The sequence below is a fragment of the Rhagoletis pomonella genome, unplaced genomic scaffold (assembly GCF_013731165.1).
Source record: "Rhagoletis pomonella isolate Grant_MI unplaced genomic scaffold, Rhpom_1.0 Rhpom_scaffold_00001, whole genome shotgun sequence".
In the NCBI taxonomy this organism is placed as follows: Eukaryota; Metazoa; Arthropoda; class Insecta; order Diptera; family Tephritidae; genus Rhagoletis; species Rhagoletis pomonella.
The window spans coordinates 24,183,647-24,207,559 of NW_023458555.1; the positions used below are offsets into that span (position 1 = coordinate 24,183,647).

The following is a 23,913-nucleotide window of genomic DNA, read 5'->3' on the forward strand; positions in this document are numbered from 1 at the left end:
CAGACATTTTTAATTAGCATATTTTTTAAGATATGTAAAAATCTTATCTCTTCACAACTAATCTGACGGTTTTTGTGCTAGAATCACCATTCTTATTTGGCAATCAGTTCTTTACTAGTACCTAAATTTATTCTTTAAATTAAAAGTTAAGTGTGTAGAAGCGCGACTTTTTTTAATATTCATCGGAAATTGGAGCAGTTACATTCATAATGGGTGCAGGGTAAGTAAATAAACAGATGCGACTTACTACGTTAAAAGTGCAAGTGATAATTTTCAGACGATTTTACCTATTCGTAAAGGCTATTTTCATTAAAATTTTGATGATTTATTGATAACGAAGAAGTTGAATTGAAAATGCTTAGCGCTACTACGTACAGTACCTAGTAGCTTTTCCAACAAAAATCGTATGCGGCGCGTCTTGAAACACACCTGTTCCAGATGCTTCACGATTTGCAGGAGTTCATAGGAATTTACAAGAAGCTGTTTCCGTACGACACCTTAAATAAGGTTTATTAACCCTTCCGAGGGTGCGCTTTGAAAGTTACACGAGAGGATGCGCCGCGTCAATTTAGCCGCAATGTGCATCTCAAAGGTTGACTGCATTTTTTTTATTTATGTCGAAAAACCATTCAAATAAAACATTTGAATAATATGTGTTTATACTGAAACTTATTATAAGCATTTGTTTTTTAAATTTTTATCCGTCATCAACAACAGTGGTGTTGGTACATTCTACACATTGTGAAATATGCTGGCAATGTTGTCTGCCAAAATTTTTGTTACAATTAAAACAGCAAATTTTTTGGTTTGTCAATCCCGGTTTCATTTGCTGTTGCGTGCCTGGTTCGCATCTATATAAGTTGGAAAACATCCTCTTTTCTCAAAAACCTAAGAAAATATACATATATGTATCATAATAGTTAAAATATTGTTTACGCAAAGTATAATTTTTAAATTACACATGACAAAGTACTTCGGATTTGTGCATAAGTTATCTAAGACCTCTAAATCAGCTGGAAAACCTCCTAAATATAGTTAAAAAGTAAACAAATCGCTTGCGTCTGATATTGTGATACCTACATATTTTATGTACCTGCTGAATTAAATTAAACTATATTTTTTAAATACGTGACAACGCTCCTAATTACATTTCTGAAATAAAGCCTTTTTAAACCGATTTCATTTGATACCCACATTTTTAGTAATTGATTTAACTTAGTAAATAATTTGAGTTACCTCCTTTAACAGGTGACAACCGTTCTTAATATTATTCATATTCAAACTAAGGATATCTTACCACCTTCGTTTCACGTCATGTTTAAATAATTCATATACCTATATATTTTATAATTTTAAAACAGGTGGCAACCCTTTTCAAAATATTTTAAAACCAAAGTCTTGCTAAACCTTTTTCGACTTACACACATATTGTGATACACATTTAAATTGTGTATATAATTCCCTTAATTCAGTTTTAAATTAGTTTTTAAAACATATGGCAACACCCTTAAATAAAGTTAAAAAAAACAAGTAAGAAAGTCTAAGTTCGGGCGGAGCCGAACATTAAATACCCGGCGCAAGTATTAAATATATGTTTTCCACCTTTCCGAAAGCTACCGCTACATGATAAGCCGGGGTGTATACATTTTAAGTAAATTACCGTCCTTAAATTTCGAAATATTGCAGTTTCAAGCATATCTGAAATTTACCGTTATATGAAAAGCGGCCTCAATTTTATTCCGATTTCAACAATTTTCAACGGTTTGCTTTTATGTGGCAAGCACAATAACCATACCGAGCTTGGTACAAATTGCTAGAACGGTTAGCGAGATACATATATGTGATCACAAGTGGGCGGTGCTACGCCCATTTTCCAAAATTTTGTCATAAACGTATTTCTTGGTAAAGAATTGTTGCAATCATCAATTTTGAATAAATTAGCTTCAATATTTACTGATTTATCGAAGATTTTGTATTTCTCGAAATTACCGTTATATGGGATGTGGGCGTGGTTATTGTCCGATTTTAGAAATTTTCGGCCATTTGGTATGCTGTACCAGGACCAACAACTATGCCAAGTTTGGAAGAAATTGGTGTAGCGGTTACCAAGATATACACATGTAACCATAAGTGGGCGTGGCTACGCCCATTTGCCAAAATTTTGTAATATTCTTATTTTTCGTCTAAAACTCATTGCAAATATAAATTTTGAGTGAATTATCTTCAGTAGTTACTAAAATAGCGCAGTTTTCGTTTTTCTGAAAATTACCGTTATATGGGAGGTAGGCGTGGTTATTATCCGATTTCGCCCATTTTCAATACCATCCGTCCCACGCCCAAAAGAAGTTCACGTACCAAGTTTCGTTAAGATATCTCAATTTTTACTCGAGTTATCGTGTGCACAGACGGACGGACGGACGGACGGACGGACGGACGGACGGACGGACGGACGGACAGACAGTCACCGCTTAATCGATTTCTCTTTTCATTCTGATCATTTATGTATACATTTGTCTATATCTATCTCGATTCGTTTTGCCTGTTACAAACAACCGTTATGTGAACAAAGTTATAATACCCTTGTGCACAAGTGCGCTCGGGTATAAAAATACATTTTCAACCCATTTAAATTTTTACCCATACTTTAATAATTATTTTGACTTAGTAAATAATTTGTTAATTTTTACACAGGTGGAAACCCTCTTTCATATTATAAATGTCGAAACTAAATTTTTATTAATACTCCTTTGTTTGACGCCAATATTTCAATATTCAATATGATTTAATTTAATTCAACTTTTTAAACCGATGGGAATCATGTTCAAATTATTTTCTAAACCAAAACCTCGTTAAACCTTTTTCGTCAGACACTTGTATTGTGATACATATTTAAATAATCTAATCTCTTAATTCAATTTTAATTTAATTATAAAATCAGGTGGCAACACTCATACATCCAGTTTGTAAATAAAGTTTCTTCAAAGCAATTTTAATTTATATACACATTATATTAAACCTAACTTTGTAACAAGGTGGCAAGCCTTTGCAAAATATTTTCAAACCACAAATTCTGTCGTATGACATCCATATCAGGATATACATTTAAATTTTCTGCCTTTATTTAAGCCGAACTTGCTTTTTGAAACAGGTGGCAACCCTCCTACATATAATTAAGAAATAAAGCCTTTTCAAAACCATTTCGATCGATACTCATAGTGTAACAACTGATTCAACTTAAAAATAATTTGAATTTTTTTTATCAGGTGGCAACTCTTTTTGAAAAAATATCATATCATTTGTACATACATACATACATACATACAAATATATGTAGATTACTAAAAGAAGAACAGATCTACATTAACTGCATATTTACATACATATGCTGCAATTAGGTTATAAATATTGCGCCATCAGTCACTCAAAAGCCGAAATACCTACATGCACATACCTTTTGTCTCCTAGGGAAAACAATTTTTGCGGCTAATATGCCGCGGCGCGCTCTCGAAGGGTTAATAGCGAAAACAGCTTTTCCTGTAAATACTGTAAAACCTGCAAATTTTGAAGTGCTTGGAACACCCAATTGAATTTTTGGGGTTTTTAGGGAACCTATAAAAAAGAGTTAAAAAAAAAAAGTTAATATAAAAAAAAAATTAAACAATTAACGGGTATTATTACTGGAAGTCTCCTAAACAAAAACAAAGCTCACCAAACGAAAAATATTGCTTTCCAAGAATTCTATACCATTTCTACGAAAAATTTCTCTTCCCCAAATAAAGTACCTGGAAAACTTTGAGCGACCTCTAATCATTTATTGATTTCAAAATAAAAAACACCAAGGGTATAATTTTGTTCATTATAGAACAATGCTAGCGGGTAAGAGCATTAGAATTCCGAACTTACTTGGCTTTCGGGCCATCTTAATATACATACTCGTACATTGCTCGTAAAAAGTGCGATAACTTGATACTTAAAAAAAAAAAACGGTTATCAACACAGCTGAAACTGTGCCTGAAAGATTACTTTCATTTAAAGCGGCAAACAGTATTTTGTATCTTATTTAGTTAGAATCTTAACCCTTAAATATCTCTCAGGTTTGCAAAAAATGTTGAACAGCCTATCATTTCCACCACTCACGGTCTGGTGCGTGGACAATTGCGAGAAACAGTCTATGGTGATAAATATTATTGCTTCGATGGCATACCATATGGCAAGCCACCATTGGGAGATTTGCGTTTTAAGTCGCCACAACCAGTTGAACCATGGCCGGATGTTCGCGATTGCACAGTAGTGGCACCCAAATGTATCCAATACAATCGCTATACTGATCGCGTTGAAGGCTCTGAGGATTGCTTGTACTTGAATATCTATGCAAAAAAGGTAAAAGATAGTAATATTTTATAAATAACTACCTTCATATATTCTATAGCTAAAATCCGAAAAACCTCTTCCGGTTATGGTCTACATACATGGTGGTAGTTTCGCAACAGGCAGTGCATCTCGTCTGGCTTGGGGACCAGACTATTTTATGATGAAGGATGTTATACTCGTGACTATGGGCTATCGTTTGGGAGCGCTGGGTGAGTATGTAGATGTACATATGTGTAAATATTATAGATAATATTCACTAAAAATATCTTGGACCCTGGAACACCCTGCTCGTGTTAGTTAACAAAAGCAGAAGGCCCGTAAACCTTTCTCTCAGATGTTTTTCTAGACAATGCTTCCGCGTGATTTTTTACATTGAGAGAGGATTCTCTGTAAGATTTCAAGGTTGACACTATATTTCGTTTTAATGCTGGTTCCTAACTAAACGAAGTCGTCTAACCTTTTCGAACGTGGAACCGTCAACAGAGACGTGGGTGCCGAGACACTTACATATGCCCTGTTTGTCTAAAAACAGGAGATTCTTCGTCTTGCAAGCGTTCTACACTGACCGATTCAAATTGAAAAACAAAGTCAAACGTGGAGTATATTTGAAACAACTGAGAGTATAAAAGTCATTCCGCATACTGGATCACTGTATTTCCTAAGTAGTCAGTCGCCTCCAAATGCTCTGAATTGTGCGTCATATAACTCGGAAGCTGAGAACTGGCTTGGAAGGAAGCCAGTTCCCTTCCGCTTTCATTGTCGTGGCTCAATAAACAAGTATTTTTCTTATAAGAAGCAGGCGTAAGGAGAAAACAATTACAAAACTGTAACATTAATAAACTTCTTGGCTGTAGGTTTGCTGACCGGTCGCATTTCTCTAGCGAAGCACGCGGACATACTCGGAGAGTATTTTTTAAATGTGCATACTGGTTTTGTATAGGGGATGGAGAGGGGGTAAATGAGATCCCTTATCGGTCACTGTAGAATTTTATCACACCTTATTGGATTTCCTCCAACCAACTACATTCACTCACTCGCACTATCAACACTTAGTTCATGACCAGTCTCTCTTCAAGGAAAGAGTAGACATTGAACACGTTCAGATCAAAATTTGAACAAGCGATACACCAGGTAACCTCCTTCAAATATCTAAACTTATATTGAATGAAAAAATTCAAAGAAATTAACAATGAAAGATGGAAAGTGACACCCAAATTCTCTAGGCCAGTCATAAATGAGCAACGTTTTTACTTAATCTGAGGATGTAAGACATCCCAATAATAACTGGAGTGTTTACCGGACATGGCAACACTGGCAAAACTGAGGGCAAAATGTCTTGGCAACTATATTTTCGATGATCTAAAGCGTAAAATTAATAGCAGAAAAACGATTGATTTATTGAAAAAAAAATTGTAGTAAAATGACAATTTTGTAGATGAAAATCGGTTATTCTAAGCCACTTAACCCTGTCCGAATCCCTAATAACATGTCCCCACCAAAAAGTTGACCATCTCAAATCGAACTTAACCACATCACTAACTGTTGCTGTCCACACTGCGGTTTGAGGTTTATAAAGCAGTACAAATGTAGAGAACAGTGTTCGGACGTCCCAACTCGATTCAAGGCTAAAAATCTGAGCAAAAACAAATTTTCCGTACTAGTTTGAATTTTTTATTTTCGTTTCTGACATTGATTGTTTGACTTAACTATTTTCAATTCATGCAAAAATAAGAACGCAAGGCAATGTAAGGATAATATGTTACATATTTAGGTAATATTTAGAATTTTCTATAAAGTAGAACGTGAGCACTAGGATCTAAACCTTTTCTACTTTATATAAATTTTATTCTACATATATTTTTTAACAACCTAAGTATAGTTCTGCATCCGCCAATTTCTACAGCCATACATAAAAAAATAACGAAGTTACTTTATTGACGCATTGCTATGGAAGAGTTACTTTTTAACAGTGAGATTTGGCTAACTTTCAATTTTTTTACTGAAACCGGTGGTGAACACTCAAAAAACGGCCCCAAGAGGGGCATAACATGAATGAAAAAAAAAAAACGGAATACATTTGAAGTCAAGCGGAGTAGAGGAGAAGATTTCAAATTTTTTCAATCTGATCTTAGTAAAGTCCAAACACTAGTAAGGAACCAAGTTTTTACATTGTAAAGCTAATGACCCACAGATGGCGGGAAAACACAGGGTTGTATCAGACTTTCGACGTGGTTTCGAGTTGGTTAGCTTTTAACCATCTCAGTGAAATGGTTAAGTGCTGTCATTTTTATATGGCGAAACTACGCTAAATGAAGTGGGTTATCGGGATAACCAACTCAACAGCCATAACTACGTGGTTAGCTCCGCTGGGGACATGGTATAAGGTAACATTGTCCCATCACCCTGAGCTGATTGAGAAAACAAATAAAAATTCTGCCTTTAACAAAAAACCACTTAATAATTTTTCCCAGGTTTCCTCAGTCTTCCCGAACCAGAGCTACAGGTTCCTGGCAATGCTGGCCTCAAGGATATTGTAATGGCGCTGAAGTGGCTCAAAAAAAATTACATCAATTTCAATGGTGACCCCAACAACGTTACTCTCTTCGGCAACAGCTCAGGAAGTTTCGCCACACACATGCTGACGATGACACCAAAATGCGAGGGCCTCTTTCACAAAGCGATTCTTATGTCTGGCGTATTTCTGCAAATACGCGAAATTCCTAATGTCCACCTTAATTTCGCTAAGCGTGTGGGCTATGAGGGCGCAGAAGATAACAAAGATATTTTAAATTATCTAAGCTCACTTGAGGCGGAAAAGCTCTGTATGCCGAATTTTCTAGCAGAAGAGGGAAGGGACCCAAATATGGCGCCTGCCTTCTTCCCCGTCAAAGAAAACGCCAGCGTATCGGATGCTATAATAACCAAAGACCCATTTGAAGTAATTGCAGATGAGAAAGCTTGGTTTCATAGTAAACCGTTAATGTTGGGGGCGACTTCCTTTGAATCTCTAGCGCGCTACAAGTTCTTCACAACATATCCAAACCTATATGAGATCTTGAAATTGCATCCGGAAAAATTATTCTCGTATGAGATTGCAACCTCGTGTGATTTGGCGACGCAACAGCAATTGGCAAGGAAACTCATAAAGTTGCATATGGGAGAGAAGGAGGTGAATTTGGAAAATGTTATGGATATTATGCGCGTAAGTAGTCTCTATTGAAGATAGATTATCATTCTTACCTTACATTCATCATTACAGATGGTGTCGCACGATTTCATGTATCATCCAATGCATTGCTTTATGAGTGCACGCCTCGGTCGCGTGCAGGCGTCCACATATCTATACCGCTTCGACTTCGATTCACCGGATTTTAATTTGTATCGCATCAAGTGTTGTGGACGTGAAGTGCGTGGTGCTGTTCATGTGGATGAACTTGCCTATGTTTTTTATATACCGCAGTCTTTTAAGTTGGCACTCGATTCTGAAGAGTTCAACACCATTGTACTAATGATGGATTTACTTACTGCATTTGCTGCTAAATCTGATCCCAATGTTGATAAGATTAAACCCATAGTTTGGGAGCCACTGGCATCAAATGACGAACGAAAATGTTTAAATATTAGTAACGAGATAACGTTCATCGATTGGCCTGAATTGGAAAAATGTAAGGTATGGGATGAGTACTTCAAGGACGCGGGATTGAGGTTGTTTTGAATTGTATTCAATTTTTCTGTGCTTTATTATAGACTTACAAAATTAAGTAACTTCTAAAATAACTTCTGGATTATTAAATAAAGATCAAGATATCTTCTGTTAAAAAAAATAACATCATATGTCTAAGGTGACTTAGTATGGTATAGTTTGGAGGCGCCGATACGATGGTAGTTTTCTTTCCATTGTCTACGCGGAGGGACTTGCTGTTGTCCACCAAGGATGGACGAATCGAAGGAGCATCATTAGCCATTCGTGTAGCATGCCTACTACTCGTAAGGAGTTAGCTTAGTGGAAACAGTGACTATATCTTTACAGGTTTTTAAATTTACCCGGTACATTTCAGTTTGTCATTTCAAAAAACCTAAATTTCGCCTACTGTGCCTTCCAAGGGCATAATTTCGATAAATCTCGATAACTCAAAAATATAAACATATTTCTCAATATTAATCGATGACTCAATAAACTTTGAAAACCTCTATAAATTTCGATGACTCGATTAACTTTGATAGCTGAATATTTTTTGAAAGCTATCTGCAACCAAATTTTTATGACGGAATTTATTTCGATTTCTATCGAAAAATTTCAATAAATCATCTTACACTTCACATCAGTTACCTTTATTCTTATGTATAAAGAAAAATGAGGAGGTTATTAGTTCGTCGGAATATTTTTTATTTATGTATGTTACCGCATAACTTTGGACCACGACAACCGATTTCGGTAATTCTTGCACCGGAAAGGTGATGTCTCAGAGGTGGTCCCATTCTAATCTCGTTAAGATCCGATCAGTGGATCATGAGCCATATATATATGTATATATATATATATTTTTTTATATGAGAATTGAAGTCTTTTTTTTGCTAAAATTTACTTGTCACAATTTTAATGTTTGTCTTTATCTTCAATTTTGACTTAATTTGTGGTCTTAATCGTTATCATTTATTTCTTCATTTATCACTATTATAAAATTGCAGTTCAAATACGAAGTTAAATAAAATGCTAAAACAACTCTAATTGAACAGCTTGCAACAACAACTGTAAACAAATTGGGAAATTTATAAACTGCGATTATGGCCGCAGTTTTCAAACAATTTTGGACCATAAAAACCCTTCTCATACACAGAAAAATACCTTTTCAATGGTTCACCACGTTGAAGTTACTGCAAGCGATTTTTTTTTGTTGTCTAATTACACTGCTTTACAGCAAAAATGTTCAATAGATGCCACTATCCAATTCATATATAGAATCGCTCGTTGATCCCGAAAATCTAGTTATTTTTTTATTATATGGATAAGTTTTCGAAATATTTTCAATTTACCGTTATTCAGCTAAAACACAAATTGGTTCCACTTAATCCAGTATATCGTACGAACTAATTTAACACTCTTAATATGGAATACGGAAAATTAAAGCTAATAAAATTCTCCATAAAACATGTTCCGCTATGACTAATAGATTCTGACAAATTAATTAATCATTCCATTTTTGTACCCGAGCGCACTTGGGCACAAGGGTATACTAATTTTGTTCACATAATGGTTGTTTGTAACAGCCAAAACAAATCGAGTTAGATATAGACAAATGTATACATAAATGCTCAGAATGAATAGAGAAGTCGATTAAGCCATGTCTGTCTGTCCGTCCGTCCGTGTACACGATAACTCGAGCAAAAATTGAGATATCTCAACGAAATTTGGTATGTTTTTAATCCAAGGTAGGTCGGTATTGAAAATGGGCGGACTGTAACCACGCCCACTTCCCATATAACGGTAATTTTCAAAAATACGAAAACTGCGATATTTTAGTAACTACTGAAGATTATTCACTCAAAATTTTACAACAATATTTAGACGAAAAATGAGAATATTGTAAATTTTTGGAAAATGGGCGTAGCCACGCCCACTTATGGTTACATGTGTATATCTTGGTAACCGCTGCACCAATTTCTTCCAAACTTGGCACAGTTGTTGGCCATGGTACAGCATACTAAATGGCCGAAAATTTAAAAAATCGGACGCCCACAGCCCATATAACGGTAATTTAGAGAAATACAAAATCTTCGATATATCAGTAAATATTAAAGCTAATTTATTCAAAATGTATACTTGCAACAATTCTTTACCAAGAAATAGGTTTATAGTAAAATTTTGGAAAATGGGCGTGGCACCGCCCACTTATGATCACATATATGTATATCGGTAACTGTTCTACCAATTTGTGCCAAACTCGGTATTTTTATTGTGCTTGCCACATAAAAGCAAAACATTGAAAATTATTGAAATGGGACTGAAATTACGGCCGCTGTTCATATAACGGTAAATTTCAGAAATGCTTGAAACTGCAATATTTCGAAATTTAAGGACGCTAATTTACTTAAAATTGATACACCCCGGCTTACCATCTAGCGGAAGGTTTCGGAAAGGTGAAAAAACATATATTTAATATCTGCGCCGGGTATTTAATGTTTGGCTCCGCCCGAACTTAGACTTTCTTATTTGTTTCCTATTAGCCTGGTCAAGCTAAATATTCAAGGATGCAATAATTCGCATAAAGTGGAAAATTGGTCCGTATGTTGCGAATACCACTATAAATGAAGTGTGAAAAGTTCTTATCGATCTCATACCTGCCAAAAAAAAAATTGCATTCAAACTCAGAGTTCACATAAATTGATTTCTTGCACTTCTCAGCTAAACGGTAAGATAAAAGTGTAGATCATGCAGTTTCCTGTAACAACCGTTATAACACATTTGTGCCTAAGAATCAACATTACTGATTCAAATAGTTGTGTTCCCTATAAGAGGGTATGTAGGTCTACTACACGACTTATTTTAGTCTTGTTGAAGTGAACAATATTGTATGAAATAAAAATATTGGGTACCATTGAAAGGAAATAAATATGTATGAATCTGATAATGCCCAAAAACTAAGCCAATTGTTAATAAAAAAATGTATAACTTGATTGACTTCATCACCAATATAAAGGATTTGCCGTAGTCTGATTTTTTATTACATGTTTTTATATTTATGGAACTGGATTGGCCTCACCCTCCTTGCTGAATTAACGAAATCTCTGAGTGTGTAAATATGTAATAAGTGTAATTTGTTTCTTTTATTTTTCAACTAAATACTTCCATTCGCCGGACACCCATATTGCGAAATCAAGTTAAATTTGATGATTATTGGATGATAAATGAGTTTACCAATTTTGTACTAAATTACAAAAAAACGTTCTTAGTCAGTCGCAAAGTACCAACATTTACAATATCATACATATGTACATAGTTATATGTTTTTATATAAAAATAGTTTGATGTAGTTTAAAACATATAAGCAAAACAAATCCCAGAAAGTAGCGGATCTTAGATCAAGTGCAGGGAGCCCATTTTCCCAATCTTCACGATCGGAGATGATCACTTGGAACTTTCAGTCAAACCACATATTTCCAACCCTAGTATCTTCCCAAGAACACCTGCATGAAGCGTTTTATGAAAAGGCCGTCTTTAGATAGCTCCCGCGTATCTGCTGTTTGATGGATAAAAAATATTGAGAGGAGTCCATCCTAGAAACGATATGAACACGTTCTTAATGAAGCAGTGACACACAGACGTGCCAAAAAAAATTACAGATTCTTAAGGCGTAGTATGACAGTTTTTCTTCAGGGTCTTCTGCCACCATGCTATAAATGCATATCACACAATGAGCCATGAGCCCTATTCCAATTTTCTTCCAAAAAGTCTTCTGCAGACCCACATGGGCCGTGTGGCTTTACCAACTATTCTCTCAAGATGCGAGTTTCATTTAAGTCTCTCATCTAGCGCAATACCCATAAACAGTATACGGACAGCCTTTCGAGGATTCACGGCCGAGACACACCAGCAGGTGGCGCTGAGGTACGCATATAGCGTAAAATTATATCAATTAAAATCACTCAAGCTGGTTAAGTACCTAAGTGGCTAAGGCCTCAACAGGGTTTCGCTGCGCTGAATCTGTAGCGGCACCGCTATGTTAATACTATCGCAATGTGTCTTAAGCCAACTTTTTAAAACTGCTGAGTATTGCTTTAGATCTTTAATGCTTGCAGCAGCTGGAGATGTGGGATAAATTTTGTATGTATATTTACATATATTTAATGAGTAATAAGTACTTAGTTAAAAAACTAAACTCTTTTATTACACCCAACGTCCCACCACCAACTGAATCTCTGCACTTTTTAGCTCTGATTTAGCAGACATTTGCTTAAGCTTTTTTCCATGAAAGTAGTGACATAAGCAGTGGCAGCAAGTATTTAATTTTACACCCTGCTGAGCAAAGAAATAGTTCTTTTGTTGCTGGATCGCGCACAGCGGCATACCCAACTCATAGTACGTTCCCACTCCGCCAACGAGCCTCAATTGGCAACCATTACCGCTAGTAGGTGTGTAAGAAATACGTTTTCCTTGCTACTAACTTGAATCCTTATCAACATCAAAAATATCCTTGTAGTTTAACGCATTTCAGACCTTGAGCGCATAATGTAGTCGGTAAGTGTCTCTCTGGGGAGTCGTAAGTTGTTTTTCGCATGTAGTTTTTCCTAATCGTATGTATGTAAGTAGATATATATATTTTTTAATCTGCCATTATTGTGTAGTCGACTTACTCGCATTTTCTTACCCTTTTTACTTTTCGTGTTCCTTTGCTCATAATAGCGCTAGCGGTTAGATTGGTGAGCCAGCGATACATTCGTTATTCTTAAAAACTACACAACTAATAAGAAGAAAAACATAACAGCTAATAATGCTAGTATATCACAAACAAGACTATCAGCTCCTATATGCATACATATTTATGTACATGACACTGCTACATATTGCTGCTGAGGGAATTATTATATTAGACCGTAAGTGTGGGAAGGGGTTAATGATTTGAGCAATGCTTTGTTGATGTTGCGATTTGATGTCCACTGAAGCTGAAATTTTATATTAACTGATACATCTACACAAACCTACATACCTGCACTGCCGGCAAAAAGTATTGGCACAGCTCTTTTTTTTACAATATATGCAACGATTTTTATTGTAATATTTTTCCGACAACTTTTATAAAAATGTGGTTCATTCCACAACAAAAATATGAAAATATAATTTCTAAATTTTGTGTAAAACCCGCGAAAACTGAGCGAATTTTCAACTTTTTAGTAAGATTTTTTCTCAAAAGTATGCAGATTTTATTGTAATAAAGTATAAGTTCTAAGTAGCAACGAATTACTGTTGATTTTTGGGATTTTTTTTTTGCATACAGTCTCTTCCATACAAAATTTTTTTTCCAAAATACTTTATATGGATAAAAATAATAATATTCCGAAGAATAAATAACCTTTCCCCTTTTTGTGAAATCGATTAAAAATGCAAAATACCTTCCACAAAAAAATTTCTAAAATCAACGCAATTTTTAATTAACTCCGAACTTGAATTTTCTATACTACAAATTAATGGGCTACAAACTGAAAGCTGATTGAAATTTTAAAAGTTGTTGTTAAAAGTTTAGAAATTTTATTTTTGTGTTTTTTGTTTTAGAATAAACCATGTTTTTAAAAAAAATTATCGGAAAAATATTACATATATTCGGCAAATTTCGCTGTGCCAATAATTTTTCCCGGCAGTGTATACATTGTATGTATGCGTATGCCTACTCATTCATACATGAAAAGCGAGATAGTGAAGGATTTTGTTGCGCATATGCACACAAGAGTGTTTTATAGCAGCAGGAAATGATAAATTGAATGCTTGCTGTTAAGTGTTGTGCAACGACTGCGAAAAAATGGAGGAAATATAAAAAAATTCTGAACAAGAACTTGCAAAAACAATGCCAGATAAATAAAGAAAGACATGCGAACATAATGCTTGCGAACGAAAAAAAAACCGAATGTATCACCATTTATCGAGGGGAACTAACATTCAACGTTCCAGTCAAGCATGATCACCAATTTTCTCTTTCTACTGGTGGCATTGCCCCTGCTTTTGCTTATTTTGAATGACTTACGAACATTTTTGTCTCTGCATAGTACGGGCATATTGCAATATTTTTTCATAATTTTTATAATCGTTTCGACCTCATGTGGTTTGACTTCAGCATCCCCATGGATTTTTTTCTAATCATACGCATATGTGAGTTTTCTCATTTAAAAAGGTTTGCATAGTACAAATGCCATTGGTAATACTTTCTATTATGTAAGTAAAAAGTCATATAACAATTTTCGTACAAAATCTTTTGATTTATCAATAATAATTTCCCATGCGCACTCCTGCATTTAAAACATTTGAATAAAATGACATAGCAACAAGTAAGAAAGTCTAAGTTCGGGCGGAGCCGAACATTAAATACCCGGCTCAAGTATTAAATATACGTTTCTAACCTTTCCGAAAGCTACCGCTACATGGTAAGCCGGGGTGTATCAATTTTGAGTAAATTAGCGTCCTTCAATTTCGAAATATTGCAGTTTCAAGCATTTCTGAAATTTACCGTTATATGAACAGCGGTCGTAATTTCAGTCCGATTTCAATAATTTTCAACGTTTTGCTTTTATTTGGCCAGCACAAAAAAATACCGAGTTTGGCACAAATTGGTAGAACAGTTACCGATATACATATATGTGATCATAAGTGGGCGGTGCCACGACCATTTTCCAAAATTTTACCATAAACGTATTTCCTGGTAAAGAATTGTTGCAAGCATCAATTTTGAATAAATTAGCTTCAATATTTAATGATTTATCGAAGATTTTGTATTTCTCTAAATTACCGTTATATGGGATGTGGGCGTGGTTATTGTCCGATTTTAAAAAGTTTCGGCGGTTTTTTATGCTATACCAAGGCCAACAACTGTGCCAAGTTTGGAAGAAATTGGTGCAGCGGTTACAAAGATATACACATGTAACTATAAGTGGGCGTGGCTACGCCCATTTTCCAAAAATTTATAATATTCTTATTTTTCGTCTAAAACTTATTATAAATATCTACTTTGAGTGAATAATCTCCAGTAGTTACTAAAATATCGCAGTTTTCGTATTTCTGGAAATTGCCGTCATATGGGAAGTAGGCGTGGTTATTGGGCGATTTTAAAAATTTTCGCCCATTGGGTATGTTATGCAAAGGCCAACAACTGTGCCAAGTTTGGAAGAAATTGGTGCAGCGGTTACCAAGATATACACATGTAACCATAAGTGGGCGTGGCTACGCCCATTTTCCAAAAATTTATAATATTCTTATTTTTGGTCTAAAAATTATTGCAAATATCAATTTTGAGTGAATTATCTTCAGTAGTTACTAAAATATCGCAGTTTTCGTATTTCTGGAAATTACCGTTATATGGGAAGTGGGCGTGGTTAAAGTCCGATTTCGCCCATTTTCAATACCAACCTACCTTGGATTAAGGGAAACCTACATACCAAATTTCGTTGAGATATCTCAATTTTTGCTCGAGTTATCGTGTACACGGACAGACGGACAGACGGACGGACAGACAGACATGGCTTAATCGACTTCTCTATTCATTCTGAGCATTTATGTATACATTTGTCTATATCTATCTCGATTCGTTTTGGCTGTTACAAACAACCGTTATGTGAACAAAATTAATATACCCTTGTGCACAAGTGCGCTCGGGTATAAAAAACCACTACACAATTAAGTCCAAAATAGTCTAAGAATGGTGCGCCTTAAATATACATTGTTGGTAGTAATTTACTAACTTGTAAATAATTAACCCAACAAGCGAGCAAATAAACATGTACATAGATAGACAGGTGGACATTAAGGCTATACTTTAAGGAGGCTATAAAGAGGCTAGCTACCCTGCAAAAAATTGTGCGACTAATCTCTATAGAGAGTATTCCGAGATTACTCTCAATCGGGTACAATTGGGCATTAATTAGTCCCGACTAGTCTCATACGGGTACTAATGGAGGTCAATTAGTCTCGACTCATCCCTTATGGGTATAATTGGAGATCAATTGGTCCCCAACTCATCTCTAACGGGTACTATTCACGATTTAATGATATGTACGCACTTAATCAATGAAATTTCATGTGCGGCGTTGGCACACGGAGAGAGTATTCGCCTAACAAAACTGAGCAACCCGGTTCGAATCTCAGCTGGCGCAAATTTTTATTTTAATTTTTTAAAAGTGATTAGTTAGGTGAACAATTAGTCTCTTCATAGGACATGCTCGAACAAAAGCGATCAGTTCATTCCATATAAAGAGATCAAAAGTGGTATTAGTCGCATGTTCCTTTGCGATTGCTCCCGGAGTCATCCCGGATTAGTCCCATTTTTTGCAGGGTAGGGCTAAAACCGTCCACCTTCATATACTGGGTCCCAGCACACAAGGATGTGGAAGGTTATGAGAGAACTGACGAGCTAGCCAAGGAGGGCGTCCTCTTAGACGCCTCACTAATGACAAATGTACCAATTCCTCTTGGGGATATCTAAAGATTAAGAGATCTACTCATGTATCGCCAAGCGGACAGGCTTTGGAAAAGAACTCAGCGTGCAGATTTGCAAATATTGCGTGAAAGCTATGGATGTTATATTCGTCTATGTGAGACCCCCCTATGGTCAGCCAACATAGTCTAAGCTAACCCAACCTAAATTCTAAATAAAAATTGGTAAAATTTAACCCAAAATTAGGCATAGGGGCCACGACTATTTCAAATTAAAAAATATGTCTTGGAGTGCTTGGAGCGCGGTTGCACTCTTCCATGTTTCCTACGTATTCACCGGGTACGTATTTAAGTTTCGGCAAGAACATCGGCTCACACATATTTATGGTAATTTTTCTCCAAAGTGACCACCTACGTAAAATTTTGAGTTCTCTCATTCGCAATAGCAATAACTGAAGAATGAGAAACTCTTTATTATGTTATTGTATCTTATGTTATGATATGCTATGTCATGTTATGTTATATTATGTTAAACTATGCTATGTAGTGCTGTTCAACGTATTTCACCTCAACTCACCAGAGATCACCTCAAATCACCTCAACTCCCCTCGCCACACCTCAACCAACCTCATATCAACTCCACTCAGTTTACATCAACTCACCTTAACTCACTTCACCCCCAACTGACCTTAACTCACCTCACTTCAACTCACCTCAACTCAACTCACCCCAACTAATTTTGTTTCATCTCAACCACATACATATGCTTGAAAAGGTTCGGATGTTGCTCTCCAAATCTCTTGAAAGATTTGAAGTTGGATGTTGAAAGTTTTTATAGAGATTCAAAGAAATTCAAAGTATGTGAAAGAGCGAGCGTGGCAACTGCGTTTTGATCTTAAATTCCCATGCTACTTCGAGCATTTTAAACGTCCCAAATACCTTAACTCGAAATTTATTTATTTTTTCTATATCTTATTTATTAAATACACTGGATCACAGATTTTAATTTTGTTTTTGCTCTCCAGATGTCACTATACAATTTGAATGTAGAATCGCTCGCCGACTCCGAAAATCGAGCAATTTTTTTTTGTTTGGATAAGTTTTCGAGATATTTGAAATTTACCGTTATAAAGCTTAAAAAAAGAGTGGTTCCACTTAATCACGAATGTCATACGAACCAATTGAATAATCGTAATATGAAGTATGAAATACGGAAAATTAAAGCACATGAAATTCTCCATAAACCGCACATACATCACTTCTCGATAGTCCTGATAGTTTGTGAGAAACTAGTCAATCATTCCAGATTTTTTGTTTTTTTTCGATGAAGAAATGGAAAATATTCGAACGTTAACAGGGCAACAATTTAAAAACTAGCGGTTGCTGTGTAAATGTTTTGCATTTGTACTAAAGCCTGTTCTGTTAAAATGAAATCAAGTTACTAATGAAGAAAATCGATGGATAAATAAGATGGAAAATGCGCTTAAAAAATGCAGCGATTTCCATTCTCAAGTTACATACCTGATGACAGTACGAATGGAAATTAAGGAAAGCGAGTTGTTAGTTTTTTAAACTATAATTTTTTGTTGGATGAAATATGAGCAGAAAAGAGTGTTACTCATACGCCTCGTACACCTGAGTAGCTAGAGTGTTTGCATCGAAAGCCAGAGGTGTCAGAAATTATTAATTAATTTTTCTGAAACTATCAGTGCTATCGAAAAGTGATGTACACTCGGTTTGTGAAGAATTTTATTGGATTTTATTTCCCGTACCTCGTATTACGATTATTCAATTAGTTCGTAAGAGATACGTGATTAAGGGAAACGACTATTTTTTTAAGCTGAATAAAGGCTAGATAAATTGCAAATATCTCGAAGAATTGTTTCAATTTTCAGAATCGCCGAGCAATTCTACATAGAAATTGGATATAACTTTTTTGCTGTAAACCAGTAACATTAGAAATGCCAAATAACTAGTAAGATATCGTGAATATATACTTATACAGATGTACATTATGCAATCAAGAGAAGCAACGAAAGATATTTTCATATAACACCATTTCTATGAACATTTGCATTGCAATGCTTTGAGTCCACTCAAATTTAGAATCACAGCAAACTTAACACCAAAATCTGCGCGTTAATTTTGTTGCCTTACTCGATGTATTGCGAAAGATATGCAATGGTTTTCGAAAGCGAGCTACATGCGCAAATAAACTAAATAAACATACATTAACACATACTTCTAAATTTGTACGAACGCTTCTATGTACACCAGGGTGGTCCAAAAATGCACGCGAAAAAGTAAAGTCGGAAAGAATCCCAAACTTTTTTTTTTTAATTTTAAATCAAAAAATATTGAAAAGTCGCTCAAAGCCGTCAAAGTTTTCCATGCATATTTTATAGCGGAAAAACAACTTCTCGTAGAAGGGTAAAAAATTCTTGACAATCAATATTTTTCTATCTAAAAACTCTGTTTCTCTTCAGCAGATATCCAGTAATATTAACCAATTGTTTATTTTTTTCATAGTAAATAATTTTACAGGGCCGCCAAAAACCTCGAAAAATGCAATTAGGTGACCAATAAAAATTTTTAGTATTAAAAAATGGTTTAATAAACAAGTGGGTTTTCTTATTGGAAGTCTCCTGAAGAGAAACAGAATTTTAAGATCGGAAAATATTCCTTTTTTAAGAATTCTATACCATTTCTACGAAAAATATTTTTTCCCCATGTAAAATACAAGAAAAACTTTGTACGCGTTTGAGTGTCCTCTAAATATTTTTTGATTTCAAAATAATAAAAAAAGGGCGTATATTTTTCTCCTAGGGAGAAAATTATTTTTCTCCTTGGGAGCATTAAAATTCCGACTTTACTTTTTTTTGGACCACTCTAATGTACACAGTTGTATGCATTTGCGCTTCTCTGTTTCAATTACTATAACTACCAAACAACTGTCTCTCTGCTCGGTCAAATTATTCTATCCTGTTGTTTGTTATTCCTATTGTTATTTCAATTGCAAGAGATATCGCGGAACTGCGCTACACGAATTTCAACACCGAATTACTTCGCTTCTCTGTGCAATTTTCATTGTTCCGTTTTGTTTTAACCTTTTATTAGTAAGGCACGGTCAATATTATGAAATGATGCACTTGCATTTAGTTATTAGTTTTTGTAAATCATTATTTATGCTAAATCCAATGTAATGAATATAAATATATCGGGTGTCCTAGACCACGCGAACACTTTCTCTAAAATGGAGGAAAATGTTTTTGTTTTAAAAGGAAAAAAATATGAATTATCAAGCAGGGGATGCTCTATCCGGATTTTCCGGAAGTCAATTCTTTTGAATGGGACACACATATTTTAATCACAGATTCGGATTCTGCGGACAAGGATATGTAACTTTTGTTGGTAATTCTTTTCTCGGAAGTGCCAACTTAAATGACCTTTGAACTTCAACTGGAGCAGAACTTATAAAATAAAAAAGTGCTTTTTATTGAATAACGAAAAAAATATGAATTGCCAACTCGGGGATGCTCTATATTTTGGTCGTATTTCCGGGTTAAACAGACCGGCAGTCAATTCTTTCAAAAGGGATATACAATGCTCTTATCAAACGTTCAACAGTCTAAGTTGCTGACGAAAGTTATATAGTTTTATTTCTTTTTTTTATTTATTTTTAACCGGCTTCACAAAAAGAAGAGCATTATCAATTCGTCGGAATATTTTTTTTTTTGTTTTTTATGTATAGGTATAACCGCACAACTTCGGCCCACTTTAATCGATTCCTGTAATTCTTTTTTTATTAATTAGGTTTAAATCCGATCATTGGATTAAAAAGAAATTAATGATAATATAAAATTTTTATATGAGAATTGAAGTCGAGTTTGTTTTTTGCTTAAAAATTACTATTTTTTTAGTTTTTATTTTTTTTAATTTCCATTAATTTACAGAAACTTATTTTTTTGACTTTTCATTTTATTTATTTTTAAAAGTAATTTTCTTTAATTTTAGGCTTTATTGTTTTACAAAAAAAAACATAATTTTTCGATTATAGGTTGGTGGCCAATTTTGGTTATTTAAACTTTCTGGATTCCAGGTAAGGTTGAGTGCAAGAAAAAACTTTCTTCACATTACGGCCCGACGTTTGGCTAACATATTTGTACTGTATGTGTTTTTGCACTTGGCATCAAATTACAACATTTTTAATACCAATGTTGGAAATTTTTTTTTTAATTACAATGACTAGTGCAAATTCGGTATTAGCTTCTTGAGAGGATATTTCTTTACTACATATTTAATTTTTTTTTTTTTCATTTAGTTTTTAAGAACTATTTTTTTTCTTTGTCATTGTCATTATGGGGTATTAATATTTATTTCAATAGTTTTTTTGAGTTTTGTAAATTTTGTTTTTTAAATTTTATTTTTCACTTTTTCGATTTTATATTCTCTTAAAGATTAGATTTTATTATTTTAAAAAGAAAACTTTTTTTTAATTTCATTAGATTTTTATAAACTTTTTTTCTTATTTTAATTTAATAAAAATTTTAATTTTTTTGTATTGATTCTTTTGGATTTAAGTTTTTATTATGTTAAAAAGAAACATATTTTTTTTAATTCAATTAAATTTTTAGAAAACTTATTGCTATGTGACAAATAGAATAACCTTAAGACCTCGTTAGCTGATTTTTCAACTAGTCTTTCGAAAAGCATACAAAAACTTTCAAGTTATTTGCCAGAATTGAAAATTGTGGTGACCAGAATTGCCCTGTTAATCTTGCGTTTGAATCTTTACATTCAAGTCGGTAAGGTGTTGCGATTCTCTGCAAAACCAAATTGACCAATTCGCACTTATCGTGATTATAATCTGCTGTATATTAATTTCTGCTTTTGCTCTAATAGGGTTAAGCAGCATAGAGACCTACATATGTGCATGCAATTGCTAAATTTTAATTAAACTAAAAGTATAGAAACAAGTTCGCTACAAATACGAAATACGCCACTAACAGCGACGATAATATGAGTTTGCTGTAGCCAAACTTCTAATAGTCAACAACGATTTGCAGTTTGCATTATCCGGCTTTAATTTTAACTAAAGCTTATCCTCTCACGGTTATAACTGTACATACATATACATATGTATAGACATTTGAAATGTCTACTTCATAGTATAAGTATAAACACACTAACATACTTTTGCCATTTCACAGCTTGCTGGCCAATATTTTGTTTGGTTGGTGGCAGTTGCATGGCATACATATATACGCATAGTTCAGCAAAAAATTGGAAACACTTTTAGCAGATTAAAAATAAAATCAATGATTTGGAAAAAAACTTTATTTTGGTGAGATTTAAATTGACTACACTTCCTTAAGTGAAATGGAGTTCAGGTTAAATTGAGCAAGTAGGATTTATTGAGTATATTTTAGTTCATGTGGATCTTACTTATACAAAATGGAGCGAACTGTTTTGACAGCATTTGATAAGACTGACCTTTTCCTAGAACAATTACAAAGGAAAGGAAAAGCTCAACAAGAATAAATATGGTGCTTAGCGGCAGCAAATTATCAACAACTCCAGCATGATTGATTGCGTGGGGCCACTCATTACAAAAGTCTTATTAAACCCCTTACAATTCAATTTCTACCTTCCGGATTTCAAAAATGGCACTGCTGGCTACATCAGCGACAACATACATATATGGCACTGTGTTGCATAATCTTTGCGTGTGCAATGTGAAATTACTTATCAGGTTTGCAAACCGCGTCGCTTAGGTTCCTTTGCTTGGCCTCGCCGCCGTACTAGAATGCTCAGCTGGCAGACCGTCAACTGCAGCAGCTTTGTTGGTTTTCAGCTGCGTAATTGCCATTCGTACCTCGCCATAGTCAGGCGGAGGGACATCCGACTCCGTCATCATCGACTGCGGGCTCGGATTCGACTTCTCCACAACTTTCAGTGCTGCTACCATTCAGTAGGGTGGACAAGTGTTCCCTCCATAATTTAAGTACATTCTGGACATCGGTCGCTAGGTCGTCATGGTTGCTCTTATAGGTGTTCGCCCAACTTTTTAGTAACATTTTCGGGCTTCTTTCCGGTCGGTCAGCATTTCAAGCAAATACATTTCGGCAAATACATACGTCTCGCTTCCCTTTTCAGCTCCCCATATCAATCCCACGAATACAAATTTGTCAAGTGGAGCGTTTTGCATTGACAGTGGCAATATGTAACAATGAGAGTGATGAAAATATATCAATATTTTATATATGTACATATAATACACAAAACTTTTTTTTTCATACATTTTTATTTTAGCAAAGTTCTATTAACTCGTTTACAATAACGTTATCATTACACCAATAAGCTTATCGCCTAGTTTGGGACAAAAATAACTACAACAGCCGATGAATATCGCCACAGCAATTAGAAATAACAAAATTCCATAGAAATGGGTTTTCATTTTCTTCTCGCGCAAACTGTCACAGACTTTATCGTCCTGTTTAAAGCCAGGTACGGCGTTGTCTTCGTCCATAGGAAAGCGAGAACTCTTTAGGTACTTTTCGTAAATATCTGAATTGCTGTAATGAAGTCAACTGTTTTTAGAAATAAAATAGAAAAGTGTTTATTTAAGCTTCAATTTACCACCTAAATTTGTTACTTACTTGGAGCGTACGCTTTTAGGAAATCGTAGCAAGTATTGTATTTTATATTACTGTTCACTTTAACATCGACTCGTGTTGAAACATTAAAAAATTTACAAAAACGGCAACATTTTTGTAAAACGTAAAAATAATATATTTGACATGATAATCACATGCATATATACATATATTTTATTTTAAAAATTGTCGAGTGTAAAGAAAATTTATAACTCCGTCGCCACGGAAAAAGCAGCTAACTCAATTTACTAAAATTTCACAGTAGAGCGAAAAACACACCATTAAGTAATAACTAAGCATCCGCTTAAAAAAAGGAAAATACTGTTTTGTTATTTTGTTACCCTTCGTATACTTTATTTCTTTACCTTAAAAAATTTTTTTTTGCAAAGGTTTTACGTTATAAATGAAAAAGTTAGTTAGTAGCATTTGTTTCGTGCGACATGGGCGAAGTGCACTAAATTTCAAGTACCACTAATTTTGAATATAGTGGAGTTTATATTTTTCCCCACTAAAGGTAGTGGAACTCATATTTTTTTTCACTACCACTAAGTGCGTTAGCGGCAGTGGAAAATATTTCTACCTAAAATAAATGCCTTTAGTGGTAATTAAATTTTTTTCCACTAAATCTTTGGAGTTTAGTGGTAATCTAAAAAATTCTCATTAATTATAAAAGTAGTGTAATCAACAGATTTTTCTCCAAACCAAATATAGTAAGGTAAGTACCCCTTTTCCAGAGAATTTTTTTAGAAATGT

At 34.5% G+C, this 23,913-nt stretch overlaps 1 protein-coding gene across 1 annotated transcript; it reads left to right on the forward strand.

Moving 5' to 3' along the window:
- The first annotated feature begins 209 nt into the window (after positions 1-209).
- Positions 210-8,086, forward strand: LOC118741185 (esterase B1-like). The gene is made up of 5 exons (XM_036473105.1): positions 210-220; positions 4,095-4,380; positions 4,430-4,580; positions 6,843-7,573; positions 7,631-8,086. Exons 1-5 carry the CDS (start codon positions 210-212, stop codon positions 8,084-8,086), a joined length of 1,635 nt encoding a protein of 544 aa, XP_036328998.1.
- Positions 8,087-23,913: the final 15,827 nt, after the last annotated feature.